The 20,514-nt window shown below is 38.8% G+C and overlaps 1 protein-coding gene and 1 pseudogene across 4 annotated transcripts in view; one reads left to right on the top strand and one right to left on the bottom strand.

Moving 5' to 3' along the window:
- Nucleotides 1-1,128: 1,128 nt before the first annotated feature.
- Nucleotides 1,129-20,514, bottom strand: part of Lrrc40 (leucine rich repeat containing 40) — a 41,594-nt gene continuing 22,208 nt past the window's right edge. For 2 of the 4 annotated variants that reach the window (XM_059266509.1, XM_059266512.1), the window contains exons 10-15: nucleotides 16,946-17,054; nucleotides 8,169-8,276; nucleotides 6,190-6,300; nucleotides 4,974-5,051; nucleotides 4,113-4,298; nucleotides 1,129-2,073 (exon numbers count right to left, since the gene is read on the bottom strand). In XM_059266509.1, coding sequence (XP_059122492.1) covers nucleotides 1,968-2,073; nucleotides 4,113-4,298; nucleotides 4,974-5,051; nucleotides 6,190-6,300; nucleotides 8,169-8,276; nucleotides 16,946-17,054 — 698 coding nt within the window. In that variant the 3' untranslated portion in view covers nucleotides 1,129-1,967. The remainder of the gene's footprint in view (nucleotides 2,074-4,112; nucleotides 4,299-4,973; nucleotides 5,052-6,189; nucleotides 6,301-8,168; nucleotides 8,277-16,945; nucleotides 17,055-20,514) is intronic. The other 2 variants (XM_059266510.1, XM_059266511.1) reach the window with 2 other exon arrangements.
- LOC131913700 (small ribosomal subunit protein eS26-like) lies at nucleotides 19,200-19,540 on the top strand (annotated as a pseudogene).

Raw genomic sequence — 20,514 nt, 5'->3', positions numbered from 1 at the left:
GGCTTCACCACACAAGTGCAGTGCCCAGGTAACACATCCACAGTAATCAGGGCTCCTCCAGTCAGAGCTTAACCTGGGACCTCATTCCTAAAACTGTTCTAGCTGACAACAGGCAGGTGAAGTGCTCCTTCTGTCCATCCTTTGCTGTCTATGTGGACATTTTGATGTGTGTCAGTGAACTGACATTCTACACGCTGTATATAATTGCATGCATTTCACGGCAGTCTATGGAGACTCCCTTTGTAGAGCTTTTATGAAGAACCAAGAAGCCAAGGCAGTTTAGCAAATGAGGCTCAATATTTATAAACTGGGGCCTTTTCTGTCTCTTTGCTAGCCTAGGTGGCTCTATACAAACTGGGTGGGGGGGCAGCAAACACCTCACACATCACATTTAGATTTTCTACTTGGGTGTACTCTAGCCAATTCAAAACAAATTGCTTACTTTAATAATAAAGTTTACCATTTTATATAAAAAAATCAAACCATGATATGTTTAATTGAAATGGCTGTATTGTAATTAATATTTTGAGATAATTGTGATTTTGAGCTTAAAATTATATATAAAAGTTGTCATTTTTGTATGTGTTAAAAAATGTACCATGATTAACAGTACTTTTTAGTTGAACTACATATTGATGTAAATAAAACTGAATGAAGAAACACTAATTTGCTAACATAGATTGTGAATGTACTTCATGGTTTTTTGCCATATGAGACCATAACAACCTTGAAAGCTGTTTAATTTAATGTGCAAAGTTCCACTAACCTGTACTTCAACTTTGCCAAGCCAGTGACTTTGCAAGTGTGATCTGTACTCTCCAGCTGTGTCTTATGCTCTAACACTATGGGTTAAGGGTAGGGTGTAGTCTGGAAGCATCAGCAGATGCGCTTTGTACAGATAATAGTGCTGTGCAGTGTACAGCAGAGCCATTTTTTAGGTTCTGTTGTACTCAAATTTTTCAGTATTTAAAAAAGTGTTTTGAATAACATAAAAGTCTCTTTATTGTATAAATAATAAAATATCACCTTATTACATGGTGTCTGGTTTACTATGGAAGCAGATTCTGAGCTAAGGAGCTGTGACATGGAAAAGGCGTGTTTCTTTTTAAAACAAAAACACTGTACTAATATTTTTAAAAATGTAACTTTTATTATGAACATGAAGCATGTATCTTTATTAGCACTGACTTTTCCTAACATCAACAGCCTCAATCACCTGCAAGTTCTCTACCTCCGCCCGCTGACACACGCTACTACTGAACTGGCTTCTTGACACAATCATATGGTGAGCGAGGAAGGCTCATAAACCTGCTTTTGATAATTTCAATGTAAACAACAATGTTTATATTTGGTTTTTATTAAATCAAGCTTGCTTATAACTAATTCCCTTTTAGAAATTACTGTAAAACTGCCAGTCTAACTTTAATCAGGCTGTAAGCAGATTTTTAGAATCACGGTGTTGGAAATAGGAAGATGTACCAGGTCAGAACAAAGGACACCCACACCTATATGAAGTTTAAAAAAATTAAAAGTCACAACCAAAACCCTAAACATAAACATGCATTGACACTGACCACACAGCAAGTCCTATCCTGGGCAATGAAAAGTCTCATTTTCTTTTAAATACCAAAGAATAATACTTAATAAAAATTTGCTGACTTACACCTAATACACCTAGCTCAGTTCACATTATATGGAAAATAAAAAGAAACCAGGAGGAACTCAGATCTAAAGATGGTTGCCTTATCATTAGGAAATAATAAATTTCATGAAATAAAAAGTTCTTGCAATGTCATAAGGGATGAGTTTGCAAAACATTTAAGATGTGTTGCAGTTAACATCATTATGAATGTTCACAGCACTTCACACACTGTAAACACTTAGTGGGAATGAATATAGTGACACCTGGAATACAGCAGTCATTGGAGGCTGACTCTGTCCTGTCCAGAATAAGATGTCAGCTGTACTCAGGCAGGAATTCGATCTCTCAAATACTCCAGCACAGCAGCTGTGCCTTTCATTAATATGGCTGCTCGAGGAACTCGGAATGGATTTCCATCTAGCAGTAGTGATCTAAATGAAAGAAACAAGAAAATTAAGCATTTCCTATTAGTGATTCTCTTTTCATGAAATAAAACTATCGTTTGCAATTTTGTAATGTGTATTTTTCCTTATGTGTCTCTTACAAATCCAACTAAACATAAAGACAGCTGGAATTATGACAATATCCAACACCACAGGGTGACTGTCACATGAAAGGCACATTATAAGTTTACATTCATTGACTCTGTTGATTTTGTTTTAACAGACTTATGGTATAGGTATCGTTAATATTTCTATTTTAAAGACAGGGAAATACAAATCTGGAAAGACAAAGAGGTGTTTAGAATAAACAGCTGCTAAATGGTGGAGCTGTGATTTGAACTACTGGTTAGTTTCCTCTTGATTTTACATGACCACACACTAAATAATAAAATAGATTTAAGCAAGTGAATGAGCAAACTGACAAGGAACCATGCCAAGGACACTGCAGTCACAGCTCACTCTATACCCAACAAGCCCTCCCTTCCCGGATAAGGGGGACACATACAGAGAGTGTTGTTTGGAAATAAGACCCAATTTACGAGTTAAGGGCAGATTCTGTTGTTTCTTTATGGAATTAATGAAATGTCTTCAATCAAAAGACTTTAATAACCTAAGTTTTTATGTAAACAAAATCAAAGGGCTCACACAGCATTATAAGGTTCATCTACATTTCTTCAAATATTTCCATGTTACTTAGGAATTCTTCTAAATAGTTAACTTTCTTAGCTTCTGGGAAAAAAAAGAATTGCAGTTGATTCTCACAGTGCATAGGTTCTATATCTGCAAATCTACCCATGCCAAATCTATCTGGTACCCCAAATTATTGGATTTGCAGCTATGCCCAGAATTGGAAAAAATTGATGCCAGTCAAGGGCGTGAGTCCCATGAAGTCCGATAGGGCATCTGCAATCACACTGCAATCAGGCATCCTTCCCGGGGCCCACTCAGTGCTAGTTTGCAAATTCTTGTACTTTTGGTTTATGATTTTACTGTTCAAAATGTTCCAAACAGCCAGGGGTGATAGTCCACACTTATAACTCTAGCATTTAAGAAACTAAGGCAGGCAAGTATAGAGCTCAAGTGTAGCCTGAGCAACATAGTGAGACTCTTCTGTTTCAAAAACTAAAATAAAAAAAAATAAGATAAATAAATTAAACAGCCTCCACATGTAGTTCTAAAATGCTGTTTAGTTTCCAAGGGTACAAATGTACCTATAGAAAAACATGCTAAATTTCTTTCAGGCATAAATTATAGTGGCATATTCATGAAGTAGTAATAAATTAAGGTCTTACGTATTGATGGGATTCATAACTACAGCAAACACTGAGTCTTGTTTTACAAATACAAGTCACTGTATTTGTTTCCAACAATTCACTAGAAATGAGGTGCCAGGGCTACCCCAGTGAGGTGAACAGCCAAAAAAATAACAAGCTGCTTTCGAGAAGGAAGTAGCTTTCAGCTGGCATCTCCACTCCGCCCCCCCACCTTCTATTTGCCTAACCAGCATTTAATTAGGTGCTTAGAATAGTTCAAAGCTTCAGGTCAACTCATTTTTGGATTTAAAAAAAAAAAAAAGTAGAACAGATGGATCCCAAAGCACAGTGGGATTAATTCTGTGTGGAGAAGAGGAATGCTTCAAAGGGGAGACCAAGCTGGTCCCTGTTGATAGCAGAGAAAGGGCTGAGATAGAAGCAAGTGAGGAGAGAAACCACAGGAGCCGAGGGTAACGCTCTGTAATCTGACCTCAGAAACCCTGAGCAGGAGGGTCAGACCTTCCCGACCTTTGCCCCAGTGCAGTTCTGGGTGAGCATATACCACACTATATATGCATATATACTATGAGAAATAGTATATTTATACATATATGGTGTTACATAAAGCCAGAAAACGTCTGGTGAAACTGAAAAGAAAAATTAGGTGTTTGGTTAACTATTACTGTTACAAGGTATTAAGACTGTTATTTCAATTTCCTGCAAGGAAAAAAGCAATCAACAAATCTATTGGAAGCCCTCCAGAAGGGAAGCTACCTTAGCTGCACACAGTTCCCAAGCTCTGGAGGAATTTGCAGGAGGTCGTTGTTTTGAAGGTCCAGGGTGCTCAGGTTTTCCATCAGCTTCATCTTCTGAGGGTCCACAGAGCCAACCTGATTGTTGCTGATCAGAACTGCTTCTAATGTGGGGATATGATATAGAACTGTAGGCAGCACTTTGAACCTATTAAGATACAAACAGAACAGCTCTGTAATGTGGTAGAAGTCAAATTTCTCTTAAAAATCGATGATCTTAAGTGTGGTTTAAGTCCTATATTCAACTTTTCCAGAAAATAAGAAACTAATTTTGGAATACATATTCAGCAGACATAGAAGATACTATTGATTGTAAAAATCAAACAGAAGCTGAGGTTAAGTCCCCCACTCATGAGTGTGACATCTCTCCCTCTAAAGATCTCTAAGGCCGCCCTCAGGTGCGTGTTCTTTCTTAATTTACTTTTGTTTATCATTAATCACTTCTAACTAAGTAAAATGTAAAATGTGAGGGTTTTTGTTTTAACTTCGTTTGCCCAAGGCTCTGAACAAAGGCACTCTGAGTTCTTTCGAAGATGACTGACTATCACAGACACTGGCTTCATTGTCCAAAGCAAACTGTCAGATGCCAGAGACAGGTGCTTCCCCTACAACGACCACAATTAGTTAGATGTCTATCTTCCTTCTAGACTGGGTTTCTCGGAGTGGTAGAAGGAATAACAACAACTACAACCAGCTCAGCATCAATCATGATAAATCTAAGCAACAATACATTCAGGTAGAATGAAATGAAAATAAAATCTGCTAGCAAGATATGGTAAAAATAAAGGTTTTTTATTTAGCTGGCTCCCAGATGTTTTCTTACCTGTTAAAGGAAAGATTGATTGATTGTAGTTTTGTCAGTGATGACATCTCTTCAGGCAAAGAACTTAAAAAATTATTCCTAAATTGGAAATCAAAATAGGATTTTGAAAACTCAAAAACTTTTACAAGTTTAAATCCCAGGAGGAATAAAAAAAAACTCATGTGTTTTGTCAATTCTTATTAATCTGATCATCTTAGAGATGCCCCTAAGAAGTGTGGCTCAGTGTGTTAGAAACAGAAGTCACTCTCCTGCATCCTTCTTTCCCTGCATCTTCCTTTTACTGTCAGCAGAAGCTGTGCTGCACAGCCCACAGATGTCCTACTCTTTCTTCCAGTCTTTCTGCTGTCAGACATGAAAGCAGACTTAATCCTTTAGTAGAGACTTCAAGGCAGTTACAAAGAGAGACATATACACAAAAGCTTGGGACACAACAACAGCAACACCACCCAGACAGCAGCCACAGGGACTTCCCTTCCCTTTGTTCCATCAGCTTTTAGATTCTGACACCTCAGAGCAGAAAAAGCACCATACTTAGTGCAGGCAGACCCTCCTGCCTCAACTATACTTCATGCCAACTAAAAGTACTCCTGCTAACAACAGGAGGCAGTAGGAAAAGTGCAGGCAATAGAAACACAGTTTACAACAGACACGATGTTCAGACCCAAAGACAAATGCTTTGTGACCCTGAGACACTTGGTGTCACTCTACGAGCTGTCTGCTTCTCACTGCATTTGTTTAAATCAAGCTTGCTATGATTCCCAGAGCGTAAGGCAGGCTCTATCTCTGCTCCAGTCAGGGCTCTTCTGCTTAGCTTCTGTCTATTTAAAGTCCCAGTGGGAAGTAAGCAGGCTCCTCAAGGGCCTTGTGTAACTGTAGAGCAGCAAAGGGGAATGCTGGTCTGGAATACGTTATCTACTTCAGGAACAAAGAACACGAAAGAGATGTTTTCCACGTATTAACCGTCATTTCACTTAGGCATGAATTTAAAGAATATGTTAATTAAAAATATTTTAGATAATTTTATCTCATTATCTAAGTTATAAACTACTTACAATGACAGACTGGTTAAAATACCTAAGTAACTTAATTTTGTATTTCCCCTAATATAGTTAGTACACTAAAGACCAGGTTCCATACTCACCAATGAAAATACAATATAAAAACTCAAACATTAATCATAACTTTTAAGGTGTCAAGTAACAGCATTGTCAAGTACCTTAAATCTAAAAATGTCAATTTCTGAAGCAAGCATAACTCTTGGGATACAAAGGAAAGCTTGTTAAAACTGAGGTTGACATCTGATACCATCTCCTTCAGCTCAATAATTCTGAAACAAAAACAATTTTAAATGTTAGTACTAATTCAAACTGAAACAATCATAGGAGAAAGAACAACATCCCTTCGGCTTGCCATGACTTTTAGGATCTCAGTTCCTCAAAAAAATTTCAGAGACTGGCTGTGTAAAACTAAAAATTAAAAAACAAACAAACAAACAAAAAACCTAACCTTGATCAGTCCAAGGCTTCAATCTGACAGTAAATGGATAGTGAAGTTTAATTTAAAAAAAACCCACTGATTATGTATTTAACATATGTGTAATTATGACACAAAAGAGAAAAATCAGACCTAAGTGGCTACTATATGATAATATTTTATCCTGACAGTGAACTGAATTCATAAAATGCACTGTTAGACACTAATAATACATCATTTTGGACAGCACAACATACTACTTACATGTAGGCACTCCTTTAGAAGACCCAGTTTTGATTCCCAGTACCCATGTGGTGGCCCACAACCATCAGTCATTCCAGTCTCAAAGCATCCAACACCTTCTTCTGTCCTCCACAGGTACCAGACATTCAAATGATTCCAGGCAAAACACCCATACACATAAAATAATATTTTTTTAATTTGACATACTCACTTTTTAGTAATATTTGTTATGTGAATGATCATTAAATACAATTGTGGTCACACCCCTCAACACAGTAATTTTTCTGGAAATTTAGCCTCAAAAAACAGTATGTTTTATTTATTGCTATAAGTAAGTAAACTAGTACATAGCTAAGTTAGAGTTTAAAAGCATTACTTATGAAACAGAGAAATAAAAAAAAGAAATTGGGAAATACATATGATAAATAAAGCATTCAAAAAACAAATACACATAAAATTACAAATAGCTTAAAAGAAATGTCACTTCGTTAACATCCGTATCAGTGATAAGACTATACACCATGTCTTTCCATTTCATCCAGTATCTTATGAATATTCATTATGAATTATAAATTTCAAAGCTAAGAGAGGGAGAGTAGATTAGAAGCACTCTAGAGCAAAGTACTCTGTGCTGTCTTCTTTGTTTTTTCTAAGCTGCTTTTTAAAAAATGGAGCACCTCTGGTAAGAGAATAGCATGCTGCATAAGAACTAGACCGGAATAAAATAGGAAGTAAACCCTAAGTAAGTGACTAGCGTGAAGCCAGGAGCAGCTCTTGCAGCTCTCCACCTTTATTCTGTTAGCTAGTAAAGTATGATGTTACTTAGTAGACACATGGGCACCTAAGGAGACACAGACAGAAAAAGACAAAACAAAAGCAAACAGATGACGCTGCAAAGGCTGATGTAGCAAAAAAATTGAATGGCTTTTATAGAACTGCCCAGATTTTCAGATGTTTAAAAGGGCAAACTATAAAATGTGTCTTATTTACAGAGAAAACTAGGGATGTGGGTCTTGAAGCAAGATAGCCCACTACAAAAGGAGACCTATCCATCTTCTAGTTCATTTTATTGAAGGGCTGGAAGAATATCTGACTTGATCTCGATACCCATGGTGTGTTTGGGCAGACCTGGGTCACACTGGCTAACAGAGAAACAGCACACACAGCTGTACTGCTGGGCCTCCAAGTGAAACTACTCTTCCCTGCTGTGGGCCTAGTACTGGGTGGTCTCTCATGAATCTCCCTGTCATACTTCATTATACAAAACTATTAATTTTAGAGTTAATGATTCTAACACTCATTTCTCAAGTTTACAGCATAAAGTAGGGAGTTTTAAGACCCTGTGCATTTCACAGAGCAGTGGAACCACAGTTTGCTGCCCCCCTAACATTAACAGTTTAGGAAACTAATACCCACTTTCAAAGATGCAACTGACAAAAACAAGGACAATCTGAACAGTGCATCATCAGGAGATCCTACCTTTTCGGAATCTCACACAGCTGATTCTTACTGAAGTTGACAGAAGTGATGATATTGCTTTTTGTGGCATCAAATATGTCATCAGGAATCAAGGTTGCTTGTTTATCACTAAGTAAAAAGTAGTGAAAAAATAAAACATCAGTAGTCTCAAAAATATGTAATCACTATTCCCTATTTCTAAAGGCCTTTACAGATTTTACCAAAATGTTTAAGGTAGCTGAGGAAGTTCTGTGAGGTCAGTATGCTCTGCTCATACTCAGTCACATGAACAAAAACAGATGCACTTTGAAAATTCAGAAACTTAAGAGAATACATGGTCCATTTCTCTACCTGTGATTGGAGCTAACTCTGATTTTAAAACCAAGCTTTCCTTAAAAATTTGTTAAGATCTGTCAGCTTCAATGATTGGAGGATAACAAGTACAACACTACACTAAATTAGTTTCATGTAATCATCTGCATGCTTTATTGTTCCTCTAGTGTCTGGTAGGAGACACATTAGGAGACAGGCTGAACTAACTGTTCACGCTGCCACACTGATGAGCTTTGCAGTTTGTCCCTGCTCTGGGATTAGAATCTGAAAAGCAGCCTTTGATATTTATGCCACAGCTTGTGCAAATATAAATATATATAACAATGCCATATGATCAGAGGAATACAGAATAGGTACAGGGGGACTCAACCTCTGTTAGTGTGGCTTAGTAGTTGCTACACACATTAAAGGGTGGAGTAAGAATAATGTGAATGGAGATCTTCACTGTTGAGAAGGTGAGGAGCCATAGGACAGCTTATAGAGTCTTTAAAGAATAGTTACCGATCTGGAGTCTGTATTCCTTCATCTCTCCACTCTAACATCACACAAAAACTGTGAGCAAAGGGCTGGCAGCATTGCTCACCCTCACTGCTGTTGCTTCACACATCACTCTAGAGGCACCTGACAAACACTGCCACCTCTGCAGGGTTATCCAGCTTCTTCCCCACATCTGATAATACACTTCCACAATGCATAGGAACTTAAATGCTATCCCTTACTCTGTCCATAGACACTGTCAGTGCTTCATTGTTACTGTGTTCCCAGAATGCAGTACAACTATGAGACACTACCTCAGTTCCATTCACAAACATGAGGTAATCACTTCTCAAACTGCTTGTTAATAAAGCTTTTCACTAACTAAATGATAGTTTCTTATTTAACAGACTCACCCTCAAACATAAAATTTCCTCTAAATACTAGTTAGTGAATTTGAGAACTTAAATACCAAATTGTCACTCATACTCTTGTAATAAAATCTTACCATAATGTTAACATTAATCCACCTGTCTCTCTCATATTTTTTGCAACTGATAATTGTTTTGAGTCAAATATTCTTATAGGGGAGGCTAAACAGAAAGAAAAGGAAAGGACCTCAGCAGTCACCTGCCTCCCAGACACTATCCAGAAAGATAGAGCACTGCCTTTATACCAAAGCCCACCTCATTCCCAATGAGGGCAACTCTGTGTCCTTTAATAAAAACTACAAAAACAGAGGGCTAAAGAGATGGCTCAGTAGTTAAGGGCACTGGCTGCTCTTCTAGAGGACCCAAGTGGAGCTGGAGAGCTCCCGTCAAGCCCCGGTGTCTGGCTATTGGCCAATTAGCATTTTATTTATCAATTATAGTAACATATATTTATAGCATATAGCACATTCCACAGCACTACCCCTTTTTGGTTTTTTTAAAAAGGAAGATTTTAACTTTAACATAGTAAAATTACATATAACAAAACAATTATCAAGTAAGAATTATAGTTATAATATCTAGTCTATTTATAATATTTAGTTTATTTGTATTTGGTAGAATTAAAGAAGATATCTATTTTATATTTGTGAGTTTAAAGTTTTATATCTAACTTATCTTTTATCATAACTAAGGAAATTATAACTATTTAGTCTTTAACTACATCAAAGACCTCAGAAGGATATATTATTACCTGAGAAACGGGAGAAGGATGTAAGCAACTTTTGGGAGTCTTGTGAGAGTAGACAGAGACAGCTGGCAGCCTAGACAGTCATCTAAAGCTCTTTTGTAAAGTTGGGGCATCTGTCTTTAGCTTACAGGCCTAGAGTCTCTCAGTCATGTTTTTTTTTGTGTGTGTGTGTGTCTTGTAGAATGTCTGGCAGTTTCCTCTGCAAAGCAGGAACCTGAAGGACCACTTTGTCAAGTAAAGTTTAGTGGTCACCTTTTTATGGGTCCTATATGTCCAGTCAATCAAGCAGTCTAGGCAAGAACAGTTTTTTGCCCAAATGGCTATTTTTGTTAAGAAGAAGATAAGAAGATAAAATATATATATAGTGTGTCTTTGATGCCCATCTTCCTCCCTCTCTGAAGTAAATTGGTACTGTCAGGAGCAGACATGTCTCATTGTCCAGAAAGTCTAAATTTTTTTAAAACATTTTAAATATTTTGTAAGTTTTTGAAGTATTTGAAGATTACCTATTTATCTGTGTATACCTAGAATGTATACCTAGAAAACTTAACATGACTATAAGTTTGACTATCATAGAAGATTAATTATTAATTTGTATTTTTTAATTATCCATTACAATCTAAATTGTGGGGCGTTTACCCAACCACCCCCACAGTTCCCCAGAGTTTTCTTGAGGAAGAAAGCAGCAGGAAATATTAGATAGAAGGATTTATTGCGGAGAATATCGCGGAGATAAACAGATAGAAAATAAAGGATAGCCTCGAGAGGGCCTGGAACCTATTCCAACGGGCCCCGACTGTCTCTGCCCCAGGGTTTTTATAGAGACGCCAAGGGGTGGAGCAAAAGACCTCCTCCCCCAGCACAGCCAAGTGCAGACCATCTCAGACACCTGCACTCAGGCCTGTGGTCTAATCATCCTCTATGAGGACCTGCTGGGTAAAGCCACGAGGAACCCGAGAACGGGCTCCCACACTAAATGAGTTACATAAACATAATACTTCAAACAAGAGTAGAAATATACATACAGTATAACAAAATTAACTTTAAATTTGTATCAATAAACTAAAATCCATAGCAATGTAAACATTTTTAAACAAGTTGTTGCTCTTTAAAAGTAGGTTCAACAATCTACCCTTTTATCCTATCATATCTATATCCTATATATCTATATCACCCAAATGTGATTTCCAGAACCTACATGGTGGCTTACAACCTTCTATACCTCCAGTTCTAGATCTGACACCTCTTTTGGTCTCTTCAAGCACCCAGGCATATATTTGGTGTACAGACATACATGAAGGTGAAACATCCACGCACACAAAATAAAATACATGCTTGCTATGGAACTATCTGTGTACACTGTAAATATTATTACTTTCATTGGTTAATAAAGAACTGACTGGCCTAGAGCTAGGGAAGAAAGATTGGGAGCCCAAATGAAGATGCCGGTAAGCCACGAGCCACGTGGCAAGGTATAGATGAATGGAAATGGATTAATTTAAGCTGTAAGAACAGTTAGCAAGAAGCCTGCCACAGCCATACAGTTTGTAACCAATATAAGTCTCTGTGTTTACTTGGTCGGGTCTGAGTGGCTATGGGACTGGCGGGTGATAGAGATTTGTCCTGACTGTGGGCCAGGCAGGAAAACTCTAGCTACAAATGGCGTCCAACATGGTGGCAAGAGTTCCACCTAAAAACTGAAAAAAAAAAAAAAAAAAAAAAGATTCTAAATCGGAGCTAAAAACAGTTCCTAATTGTCTCTCTCAAATGAGCGGCAACTGCTGGTTTGAGCTACTGGTGGGTTTCTAGCGTGCGTGCTCGACCTGCAGTATGGCGGGAATGAGGCCTCAGCAAGTGGCACATTAAGCTGCATGGTGGATTTAGCCTTTGCTAGTACAAAACAAAAAAAAAAAAGATTTCTGGGCTACACGCTGCTTGGATAAAAGCATAGACCCACAATAGCTCCCAGAGCTGGTGGTAAACTACCACTGCCATATTGGGAAGCTGAGGTGGGCGGAGCCAGCAGCCACAGCTGCTGCAGTTTAAAGCAATAGATTCACAATAAGACAGATTCAGATGTAATAGTTTACAATGTGTGTAAAATATACGTAGGCTTGAAAGAGAAAAAAAATGATATATACAGTTATATAAACAAATACATAGTTTTAAAAAATAAAGTCTTTAAAGAGACAGTAAAATTAATATAAAAAATAAGCCACGTGAAGATGAATATTACACAGAGATTCTGCATTGTGTTGTCTTTGGGATTTTTAACTGCAGAAAAACATTTGATTGTAAAAGCTGTTGAGTTATGCCAAAATGTATATTTTAAAGGTACCTTGACTTCAAAATTTGGATGTAAGGATGTGTTGCTTTGGAAAGGAGACTCTGCTTTTATTTCCACAGAAAGCCAGAGGCTATGGATTTGTTCCAGATTTAGATACATCAGGTTTGACCAGCCAAGACCCCGTGAAAGGTCTCTGATGACACCATGGCCCAGATGATCCAACATCCAGAATGGTTTCAAGGCAACTGGCTCAGACGATACAGCCTCACGGACTACTCCATGATCCTAAAATTTTCTTTGTGTCCCCATAAGATACAGCGCCCCTCTCCAGCAGGAAGTAGTAAGAGAAGCTATGTCCAAATTCCCAAATTATATGTAATTTTACTTTGTTAAGGTTAAAATCTTCCTTTTTGAAAAAAAAAAGGGGGGGGAAGTGCTGTGGGATGTTCTGTATGGCAAATGTGTTGCTGATTGGTCAATGAATAAAACACTGATTGGCCATTGGCTAGGCAGAAAGTATAGGCGGGACAAGGAGGAGAATAAAGCTGGGAAGTGGAAGGCTGAGTCAGAGAGACACTGCCAGCCGTCACCAGGACAAGCAGCATGAGAAGATGCCGGTAAGCCACGAGCCACGTGGCAAGGTATAGATGAATGGAAATGGATTAATTTAAGCTGTAAGAACAGTTAGCAAGAAGCCTGCCATGGCCATACAGTTTGTAACCAATGTAAGTCTCTGTGTTTACTTGGTCGGGTCTGAGTGGCTATGGGACTGGCGGGTGATAGAGATTTGTCCTGACTGTGGGCCAGTCAGGAAAACTCTAGCTACACCCAGACTAGGAGAATTCTGGGAAGAAGGGCAGAAGAGGAAGAGTCACCAAGAGACACAGAGACATGCTGGTGGACAGGTAAGGCCACAAGCTATGTGGCAACACAGATTAATAGAAATGCATTAATTTAAATTTTAAGAGCTGGCAGGAGAAAAGCCTAAGCTATCGGCCAAGCATTTATAATTAATATTAAGTCTCTGCATGGTTATTTGGGAACTTGCTGGCAAGACAGAAAAGTCCACCTACAAAACCCCCCAAACATCCGGCACCTACATCCACATAAGACATGAGAAAGGTTTTAAACACACAAAAATGGAGTAAAACATGGCTTCCTAGTCTCATGTCTCTGATGCCTGCCATGGTACAGAGACGCGTCTCCCAGCCACTGCTTCCAGTTCGAGCACTGCCAGAGTAAGCCCTGTCAGCACGCTATGAATTAAGCCACATGGTGGATTTAAGTTTTGCTCATGCAGACAGCAAAGACTACAGATATATAGTAAAAACAGACCCAGATGGAAAAAAGCCTCTGAACAACTTACAGCGTGTTTAAAAATATATATAGGCTTGGGAGAGAGAAGAGGAAGAGTATATCCAGTCACATTAAGAAATTATAGTTTTAAAATGATAAAAGTCCTTAAAAAGGGAATAAAGTAATATATTAAAAAAGCCACACAAAGACTGAAAATACACAAAAGAGTCTGGATACTGTATATTATTGTGTTGTCTTTGAATTTTTTGATTGCAGAGGAAGAAGTGATAGCAGCTAAGAGACACTGGATTATAAAAGCTGCTGGATTGCTGGGCGGTGGTGGCGCACGCCTTTAATCCCAGCACTCAGGAGGCAGAGCCAGGCGGATCTCTCTGAGTTCGAGGCCAGCCTGGACTACCAAGTGAGTTCCAGGAAAGGTGCAAAGCTACACAGAGAAACCCTGTCTCGAAACCCCCCCCCCCAAAAAAAAAGCTGCTGGATTAAACCAACTTATATATTTTAAAAATGTCTTGACTTCAAAATGGAAGTCAAAAGATATGTTTAATTGGGGAAGAGGTTATGCTTTTATTTCTATAGGAAATGAAAGGCTGTGGATTCATTCAAAGTTAAAGATGATCAGGTTTGATCAAGGAAGAGCCTCTCAAAATCCTGGCTACAAACATACAGAAATCAACTGAAGAACTACAAGACATGTGATGTAGATTTTACCTTCTCAAATATAAAACAAAAAAAATCATCTTTGGCTGACTTGTTTACAATGCAGTCTACACTTGTATTGATGCAGATATGTACATTACCTTTAAAAGTTTAAGAATTTTCAGAACAAGGGGAGCAGACACCAATAAAAACAGATGGCCCAGGTGATCCAGCATCCAGAACAGCTTCAAGGCTACTGGCTGAGATGATCCAGCCTCAGCAAATACTCCACCCAAAACTTAACAATTATCCTGACTTTCTCAAGGTTCCCCCAAAGATGCAAGCACCCCTCCTCCCCTCAACAACAGGAAGCGGTCTAGAAAAAACACTTATATTTCTAAAAGGTGGGTTATGGATATTTGTTATCATTTAAGTGGGTTTGGTCACAAGTTGTTATTGGTCATAGTAAAAAAAAAAAAAAAGCCAAACTAAAGAGTTAAATTCAAAGATCTCTTTTGAAAGGAAAAAAGGGGGATATAATATAGAAATGATGAGATAAAAGGGTAGATTATTGAATCTACATTAATAAAAAAACATTTATCTCAAAATATTTTACATTGGTATGGATTTTGGTTTATTGATACAAATTTAAGGTTAACTTTATTATGCTATATGTATGTTTCTATTCTTGTTCAGGGTATTGTGTTTATGCAGCTCATTTAAAAATATAATGTATAATTAAGAAATACAGATTAATACTCATCTATAATAGTCAAACTTATAGTCATATTAGGTATGTTTTCAAGGTCATACACAGATATATTTAGATAAATAGATGGTCTTCAAACACTTCAAAGACCTACAGAATATGACGTTTACTATGTTTAATAACCTAAGGCCTTTCATGACAGTGAGACACATTTGCTCCTGGCAGCACCAATGTATTCCAGAGAAGATAATGGGCATCGAAGAACCTCCATATGGAGTTTCTTTTCTTTATGGCAAAAGCTAGGCATGTGGACAAAGAAACTGCGCTTGCCTCAACTGCTGACAGTATATTGTCCAAACTGGAACAGCAGGATAGGCAGGATAACCAAACTAAGGACTCTGGGAAGAAGAAGGGCAGAGTCAGAGGAGAATCCAGCCAGATGCAAAGGAAGCAGAACGTGTAGACAATGAGGTAACATGCCATGAGCCATGTGGCAGAGGGTAGATAAGAAATATGGGTCAGTTTAAATGCAAAAGTTAGCTAGTAACAAGCCTGAGCTATTGGTAGAGCATTTATAATTAATATTAAGACTCCGTGTTGGTTATTTGGAAACCGGTAGGTGGAAAAGAAAAGTCTGCCTCCATATTCTAAAATAAAATTTTTAGTAAGGCCCAGGGAACAAGTTCTTTCTCCTCAGTGTGCCCTCGTTTAATTTCACTGCACTAGTATAACATCCTCCTTCCCGCAGTACCTCTCCCCAGATACCCAGGCACTCCACCTCCTTCCCGCAGTACCTCTCCCCAGATACCCAGGCACTCCACCTCCTTCCCGCAGTACCTCTCCCCAGTTACCCAGGCACTCCACCTCCTTCCCACAGTACCTCTCCCCAGATACCCAGGCACTCCACCTCCTTCCCACAATACCTCTCCCCAGATACCCAGGCACTCTACCTCCTTCCCGCAAACCTCTCCCCAGTTACCCAGGCACTCTACCTCCTTCCCGCAGTACCTCTCCCCAGATACCCAGGCACTCTACCTCCTTCCCGCAGTACCTCTCCCCAGATACCCAGGCACTCCACCTCCTTCCCGCAATACCTCTCCCCAGTTACCCAGGCACTCTACCTCCTTCCCACAATACCTCTCCCCAGTTACCCAGGCACTCTACCTCCTTCCCGCAAACCTCTCCCCAGATACCCAGGCACTCCACCTCCTTCCCGCAGTACCTCTCCCTGGATACTCAGGTACTCTACCTCTCTGAGTCAAGTTCCATTTTGAGCCCACTTTTAAATTCTTCTAAGGAACCTGCAAAGGGGAATCTGCTCTCATGACTCTGACTATCTTATCCTTACTAGCTGTCCTTTCTCTGAAGGACTCTTTCTCAAGTTTCCTATGGGCCTTGCAATGCTGTGCAGATGGACTACATAGCTGTACTTAATAGCTTTAGTGTGACCACAGCAGGGACACTGACTGCATCTTCAATGCTATGCAGATGGACTGTGTGATGGTTTGAATGAGAATGGCCTCCATAAAGTCATATATTTGAATGCTCGGTCCACAGTTGGTGGAACTGTTTGAGAAGGATTAGGAGGTATGAACTTATTGGAAAAGGTATACCACTGGGGATATGCTTTGAAGTTTCAAAAGCCTACACCATTCAGTGAGCTCTGTCTCCCTCTGCTTCACGCTGCTCTAGCACTATGCCTGCCTGCTTGCTGCCATACTACCTGTCATGATGGTAGCAGACTAACTCTCTGCAAGCATGAACATAACCATGAGCCCCAAACTAAATACTCTGTTTTATAAGTAGCCCTGATCATGTTGTTTTGTCATAACAATAGAATGGTAACTAAGACAGACTGCATACCTATAGTCTAGCAGCTTTAGTGTGACTATAGCATGGACATTGACTCTGGATTCACTTGGTAGCGTCATGGCAGTCTTAGGAACAGAATCATTTTGACTGGTCCCATCATCTGGAAAAGAAAAGTTATATAAAGTGAACATTACCATTACAAAGCCATCTTTAAATTGTTAATAATATATAAGAAACGTGTCCATGATTTCTAGATAGTATAGATAATATCAGTACATAGTCATATATGTTTTTATAATTTATTTTTATGTTCGTTGGTGTTTTTGCCTAAATGTATGTCTGTGTAAGGGTGTCAGAAGCCCTAGAACTGGAGTTACAGACAGATGGGAGCTGCCATGTGGGTGCCAGGAATTGAACCCAGGTCATCTGGAAGGGCAGCCAGTGCTGTTAACTGCTGAGCCATCTCTCCAGCCCCAATAGTCATATATTTTTACTCCCAATAACTCAGACCTCATTTAAGAACATATTAATAAAAAATAAAGTACTGCAGTGTGGCTTCAAATGCTGCCCACCCATATCATCCAAAATCATCCCACTGTAGGGAAATTTAGCTATTTCTTTAGAAAGAATCTTTGTAACTACAGCATCTAATAAGAAATCCTTTTTCTTCAGCAAAATAATATGGCACAGTGGAAGGACCCTGTCAACATCAGAAAAATTCTGTTTCCTTCAAATGTCTACCAAATAATATACTTATCTTTTCATTTAGGATACAATAAAGCTAATTATTTCCAATCATTTAAAATCTAGCAATTTGTACAATGAAGCTTTTGGATATTATACCACTATGATTTCACAGGCAAACGCCAAGGTGTTTTCCTGACATGCACATATACTCACACATTCAACTATCTTACTAAGCAGAAACCAACAGCCATCCTACAGCAAAAGCAACAAGAGCCACAGAAGCAGCAGCAAAACAGAAGCCTACACATGTAAAGGCATGGTTTTGTTGGGGCTGGAAAGGTGGCTCGGTGGTTAAGAAACGGTTTCATTAAGACTTGAAAATTAAGGATGGGATGTCCCAGAGTTCACTCATATGAATAGGCAAAGGAAAGCAAAAGCAGGAGGCTGTGGGAATGGAGGCTGAAATCCCAGAGCTTCCCAGAGCCCAGGCCACACTCAGCTGCATGGAAAACTGGAGGCCTGCCTATACAAGGAGACCCCATTTCAAACCAACCAACAAAAAACAGCTAACCCAGGTGGTACGGATGTTTAATGCCCCCAGAGTTGGAGGCAGGTGCTTTCTGTGGGTTCAAAGTCAGCTTGAGCTACACAGTGAGAACAAATAAACAACATAAAACACACACAACAACCCAAAGAATTAGCAGTGTCACTGACTTTCTGTCAGTCCAGAGTCGTCCTATGAACACTTGAGGAATATGCTAGATAAGCAAGTGCATTTCTCTTGCATTAAGTGTATCAGTTACCCATTAATCAAGAATTAAAAGGTATGTATGTACATTACTGTGAATCAACAGTATCTACTTTGAAAAAATGGTTATGCCCCATGCAAACACAACATGAATACTTTACTCATAAAAACAGAACAAATGACAGTATCAACAGAAATAAAAGACACCAAGAGAAGCATTAGTATTAAGTAAGTGTTGTTATTTAGAACTTCCCTAGCAATTTGGTCATATTCCTTTATAACTTTATTTTTTTTTTTAATTTCAATTTTAATTTCATGTTTTGCCTGCATGTAGTACTATCAGAGTTCAGAAGAGGGCATCAGATCCCCTGGGACTAGAATTATACAGTTGTGAGCCATCATGTGAGTGCCTAGAATTGAACCCTTATCCTCTGGAAAAGCAGTCAGTGCTCTTAACCACTGAGCCATCTTTCCAGCTCCTGGTCATACTACTGTAAAAAATATGTAATGTATTGCCAAAATTACATGAGAAGGCATAATATTAAATCATTAGGAAAAATCTGTTGATTATATATCAAGACTCTCCATTTCCAAAGAGTTAATGTAAGTCAGGATAAGAAAGCCTCAAAGAGTGTGAAAAATACATTCACTTTCACTATATATCTTTACATAGTTTTGTTTGTTTGTTTGTTTGTTTTAACCCTGTGCAGGGAAAAAAAAGAAAGAAAGAAAAACATTTTTTCAAATTGAAAAGACCCACTAAATGAATACAATGAATACAATTTCAGAATAGTGGACAAGAACTTTAAACTTCCAGGGAGATAACTTGTTAAAAGTGTAAGTCCTGCTCTTTTGGGTGTTGGCTCCAAGATGACCCAAAAAAGAAGAAACAACAGTCGTTCCAAAAAGGGCCACAGCTATGTGCAGCCAATTCGATCATGAACTGTGCCTGGTGAGTGCCCAAAGACAACGTCATTAAGAAGTTGGTCATTCGAAGCACTGTAGAGGTCACTGCCGTCAGGAACATTTCCGAAGCAAGTGTCATTGTTGCTTGTGTGGTTCCCAAGCTCTGTGTCAAGCTGCATCACTGCGTGAGCTGTGCCATTCACAGCAAGGAAGTCAGGAGTTTGATTCATGAAGCCCCGAAGGACCGAACACCCCCACCACGAATTAAACCTGCTACACCATGACCTATACCAAAGCCCATGTAAAAAAGGAAGCTTCATAAAGATAGAAAAAAAAAAAAACTGAAAAAATAAAATGGGAATTATAACTTGTATGTTCAAAAAAAAAAGCACAAGTGGCTGACGGGAACATGGTTGAAAAAGAGGACTCCTGTAAATCTAGAGAGAAAGACATTGAAAGGTATTTCTAGTCATTCACTTGGTGAGACAGGAGGGCAAAGGAAGATGAACTCAAAGAATAGACCAAAAGGGTATGCAGGGCACATAGAGTGACAGACACAGGCTGAAAGCCTATTTTCATGGGAGGAGTAGAAATCCATGCAATCTAAATGTGCCAGTAATGCTCTGAGGGGAAATGAGAAGTGAGAACCTAGAGGTTCTTGTAAAAAAAAAAAAAAAAAAAAAAAATTTAAAAAAATTTGCCACCTTTGTAAACCTATTTCACTTTGAAGACTGTGTCAGTGTTTGATTTATTATCCTCTGTTGAAGGGAAAGAAAAATGCATAGTCATTTTCTGAAAAGCCTAAGAGGGAGGGATTTTTTTTTTCAATCACCAAAAAGGAAAGAAAAAAAAATACACATAAGTCAGTAATGCATAGGTAGTAGCAATTTTATGTCTAGACCTCACAATGGCAGATTTATTCATTTACTCCACAAACTATTTTGTTTTTGTTGTTGTTATTCTAAGACAGGGTCTCAGTAAAAGCTCTGGCTGTCCTGGAACTCACTCTGTAGTCCAGGCTGGCCTTGAACTCACAGAGATCCGCCTGCCTTTGCCTCCTAAGTATTGGAATTAAAGGTGGGTGCCACTACACCCAGCTTACCCCGTGAACTGTGACAATGCTTCTGTGTTCTGGCTGTCACAGTACAAGGAACTGGGAGTAGAAAGACCAAAAAATACCTAGCGAGAAAACATGGCTGGTCGGCTCTGCCCTAAGTCTGAGAACGTGACGGTGGCTCCAATACTGCTCATAAGCACAAGCCTTCAATGCAACTGAAAA

The sequence above is a fragment of the Peromyscus eremicus genome, chromosome 6, assembly GCF_949786415.1.
Source record: "Peromyscus eremicus chromosome 6, PerEre_H2_v1, whole genome shotgun sequence".
Classification (NCBI taxonomy): Eukaryota; Metazoa; Chordata; class Mammalia; order Rodentia; family Cricetidae; genus Peromyscus; species Peromyscus eremicus.
The sequence above is the reverse complement of the archived record's forward strand: the minus strand, read 5'-3'. Positions and strand labels throughout refer to the sequence as shown.